The sequence below is a fragment of the Rhincodon typus genome, chromosome 41 (assembly GCF_021869965.1).
Source record: "Rhincodon typus isolate 14 chromosome 41, sRhiTyp1.1, whole genome shotgun sequence".
Taxonomy (NCBI): Eukaryota; Metazoa; Chordata; class Chondrichthyes; order Orectolobiformes; family Rhincodontidae; genus Rhincodon; species Rhincodon typus.
The window spans coordinates 2734954-2739334 of NC_063372.1; the positions used below are offsets into that span (position 1 = coordinate 2734954).

General features: G+C 40.5%; 1 protein-coding gene across 1 annotated transcript in view; it reads left to right on the top strand.

The window, feature by feature from the left end:
- tfcp2 (transcription factor CP2) overlaps positions 1-4381 on the top strand; it is a 91237-nt gene continuing 86856 nt past the window's right edge. Inside the window, exon 1 of the mRNA XM_048618981.1 lies at positions 1-418. Within this exon, the coding sequence (XP_048474938.1) occupies positions 297-418 (122 nt within the window). The 5' untranslated portion in view covers positions 1-296. The remainder of the gene's footprint in view (positions 419-4381) is intronic.

Here is a 4381-nt window from a genome sequence, read left to right on the forward strand (position 1 = left end):
GTAGGCCAGATCCCGACTGGCAAATGACGCTTGATTGACTAATGCAGCAGCCAATCAGCGTGATGTGTGTCCCGGCCGGTTACTAGCGGCGCCATCTTTGATGGGTCGGACATGGCGCGAGGTGAGTGAGCCGAGTGAGCGCGCCCTTCTCTTTGGGTTCGGCAGCTTCTGGTTCCCAGGCTTTTACTCAGCCTCTCTCGTACTGGGGAAAAGAACCTTTATTCTGAGCGCTTTTTTCTTTCTTCGAGCGCAACTTGTTTCCAACTCGCATTACTGGCCTTGATTTGCGTGTCGCCATGGCCTGGGCGCTGAAGATGCCGATGCCGGATGAGGTGATTGAATCTGGGTTGGTGCAGGATTTCGATGCCAGTTTGTCCGGAATCGGTCAGGAATTGGGCGCAGGAGCCTATAGCATGAGGTATATGCTTTATATGTGCATGTAATTAGAAAACACTGTTTCTATGCAAGAAGTGTAGAACCCTACTCTCTGGGTATTGTGAGCTGTATTCCATTGATCCACACCTCAATTTCCACAGGTAGAAGGGCCCGCCCGTGTTTACCAGCTCGAAACCCATTGAAACTTCAAACTCACATTACCAACATATAAGGTATGTCTACTTCAGACGGACCGTGCATGTTGGTAATGTACGTTACCTTTAAACATTGACTCCTGTATTGCCCCAGGGTTCAGCTTCCATTTCCTCCCCAGCATCTATTGTGAGATGATTTGTGCTGTTCTGCGTTAAAGTACAACATGATTACCAGCCAACTGGCGCCCGATCTCGTGGGAATGGGTCATCCAAACCAGGTTTAATAAAAGCAAAATACAGCAGATGCTGGAAATCTAAAACAAATAGAAAGTGCTGGAGAAATTCTGATCTAGTGACATCTGTATAGAAAGAAGCATACTTAACGTTTTGAGACCAATGTGACTTCAGGACTAAATGTTAACTCTGTCTCTCTTTCTACAGATACTGCTAGATCTGCTGAGTTTCTCCAGTACTTTGTTTTTATTTTAAACCAAGTTCTATTCTTGGTCTGCACTGAGTTTGTTTATCTTGGCCAGAGTTATGCTAGAGTGCAGTATTCTAATTGGTTTCAGTGGACTCTGGGCTTGGGATGGGTATGGATACTCCAGGTCATTTTTCATTGACTTTTGTTGAAGAAAACAGATGTCTATGTTTTACAGAAGTATGCATGTTATTTGGTTGCGGTTGCAATTGCAATCTGCAAAAAAAAAAAGCACCTAAAATTGTGATAGCTGTTCCACCCTAAGAATTGCTACCTGGGGAGATTGTGTTGGGAATTTGATTTGGTTTGTACCACAAATTGTGTCCTAGTTACTAGCTTTTGTCCCTTTCCTTGGCAACTTATCTGAGATTAAACCAGACTGTTTGAAACCTTGGTGTTGTAGTGACAGATTCTGATCTCACAGTCAAGCTCAGTGCTTATTTTCATCTCTTTACTATTAGAATGCACCCCTGCATCAGCTCATCTGCTGAAACCATCATCCATGCCTTCATTACCTCCAGGTTTGACTATTTCAATGCGTTGCTAGCTGGTCTCACATTTTACCCAAAACTCTGCTGCCCATGCCTTAACTTGCAACGAGTTGCGTTATCACTCCTGGCCTGCATTGTTACCTCGCATTGTAACCTCTCAGTAACTCAATGTCTTGACTTTAAAATTCTCCTTGATTTCAAATTATGACCTCGTCCCTCCCTACCTCCGTGATTGCCTCCAGCCCCGCACCTTTGCTAGATATCTGCCCTCTTTCGAGTCTGGCATCCGGAGAACATTTGATTTTAATTGGTCATGATTTCAATTGCCTAATCTCCAATTTCTAAAATTCCTCCCTGAAGGCTTCAACTAAGATGCTCCTTTAAAAACTATACTTTTTTCTGCCCTAATATCATCATTTGTGGCTTTGTCAAGTTCTGTTTGGTAATCCTCTGGTTGGTGTGAAAGTTGCAAAATTTTATTTGCATCTGATTATGTTGCACAGCCAGTAGAATGAATTTTAGTCTCCTGGATTTAAGTGAGCTGGTTCTCCAATGACAAAGTTTCGATATTTTTAAATAACCTGTTCGGATGAGTTGTGACATACCTTTGCAGCAGGTGCGACTTGAACCTGGGCTTTCTGGTTCAGAGATAGGGGTACAAATATTGGCTGCAAGAGTTCTAAAATGTAGTTATTTTAGTAAATCTGCTGGATATGTTATGACACAACTTTGGAGCAGGCAGGTCTTGAACCTGGATTTTCTAGTTCACAGGTAGGAACACTTACAGCTGTGCCACAAGAGCCCATATGACAACGTTCTTAGCATGTGAATTCCTCCAGTTGCTTCATTTATTTCATGGTACCAGGGGTTTCCATTTTTCAAAGTCTAACTTGTCGGCTTATTTTGAATCTAATGCTTTAGTCTACACAGCTCTGGTCTCTGAAATGTATTACTTGAATATTAGGGACATTATTATAGATCTAGCAAAGTACCACTGAGTCTTTACAAGTATGTAAACTAACCTACTTTTGGTTGCTGCATGATTTATTCTAGATGTAATTAAATCGAATTCTAGGTATAATCTTCCATTCACCATCTTAAACTGAGGCATTGTTAATGGCTTTTCATTTCTTAATTTATTTTCATCGCTACAAATGCCTTCTGTAGTTTTCCCACATTTTCTTTTACTATTTTGTGTTGAAGGTCCTTGAAGTATACTAGTTGTATTAAAATTAATATAGAGGGAGATTAATTCATATGCTGCAGTTGTGAAATGCTTTGTAGTTTGTGTTTGGAGAACTGGCGAGGACACTGGGCTAAATGGCCTCCTGTGCTGTAGCAATTCTGATTTATATTGACTTAAATGTCTATTAAACTGACTTGTCTGAATGAATGGGCCTCTGTCTCTTACTTTCCTATCCTTTTGATGCCACATCATGTATTTTGGTATGTAAGGAACAGTTGATTAAGTCCGAGTGATACTGATGCACATAGTGAATAAATCATTTATTTTCAGTTGGCATCTTTTGCATATATTCCATTACTGTTTCAATGGTACCTTTGCCAATAGGAGTGATGGGGATATTTTGATTTAAGAGGAAACTGATTGGAGAAAATTCACATTTGTGAAAGTAATTGCCATGTATATATCCAAGATGAGGCCTTCTTCCTCAGCAGGGAAATGGTCACCTGTTACTTTGATTTGATCTTCCAGATCATCTGATACTTTGCTACAATGCATGTGTTTTGATTATTGAGAGAACAAGCGTAATGGAGAAATCCATTGCAACGTGGAGGTATTTAAGTGAGTTTTTTTATTTCTGTTTGAATGGGGAAATAGGATGGAGCAAATGCGATTTAATCCATTCTCCACGTTGTTCCTGCATCTGTTCCTAAATGCATGAATATCTGAATATTTAGTATCGTCAATATTACAAAAACTTTTTCACGATGCTATAAAGACCCATTTTGATAGTCTGTATACAGTAATTTTAAAAATCATTTTACCTATATGCTTCCATCTGTAATTAGTTTTATTCATTTCTCTTCCCTGTCCAAGTTTTACTGCTAAGATTGAATAAATCAAATTGATTTATTCATCACAATCTATGTACTGTATGATGCATGCTTCCTGTCTGCAAACTTTAGTGTCAAAATTTTGAACTGCTTGTTTGCATATGAATTTACAAGAATAAATGTTGACAATCATGACTGAACACTTTCCCACCACAGCAAGACGATATGAAATAGGAACAGGAGTAGGCCATTTGGCCCCTTGAGTATGCTGTGCCATTCAATAGGGTCGTGGCTGATCCGACATTCCTCACATCTACTTTCTTGTCCTTTCCCCATAACCGCGATTCCCTGACTGATCAAGAATCTATCTGACTCTGCCCAAGCAGTTCTCTCTGTTAAGGAGTTCCAAAGACACTTAACACTCAGAAGAAATTCCTCCTCATCTCAGTCTTAAATTGGTGTCACTTTATTCTGAGACGGTGCCCTTTGGTCCTAGACTCTCCTATGAGTCGAAATATCCTCTCGGCATTTTCCCTGTCAAGCCCCTTAAGAATCCTATATTTTTCAACGAGATCACCTCATTCTTCTAAACTGCAGTGAGTAGAGTTCCAACCTGTTTAGCCTTTGCTCATTCGACACTGCCTTCCTACCAGGGATCATCCTAGTGAACCTTCTCTGAACTGCCTCCAATGAAATTATACCTTAAATAAAGAGACAAAACTGCTTGCACTACTCCAGATGTGGTCTCACCAGCAGTTTGCATAGTTGCAGTAAGACTTCCCTACACTTGTACTCCAAACCCCTTGAAATGAGGGCCAACATTCCATTAGTCTTCCTGATTACCTGCTGCCCCTGTATGCTAG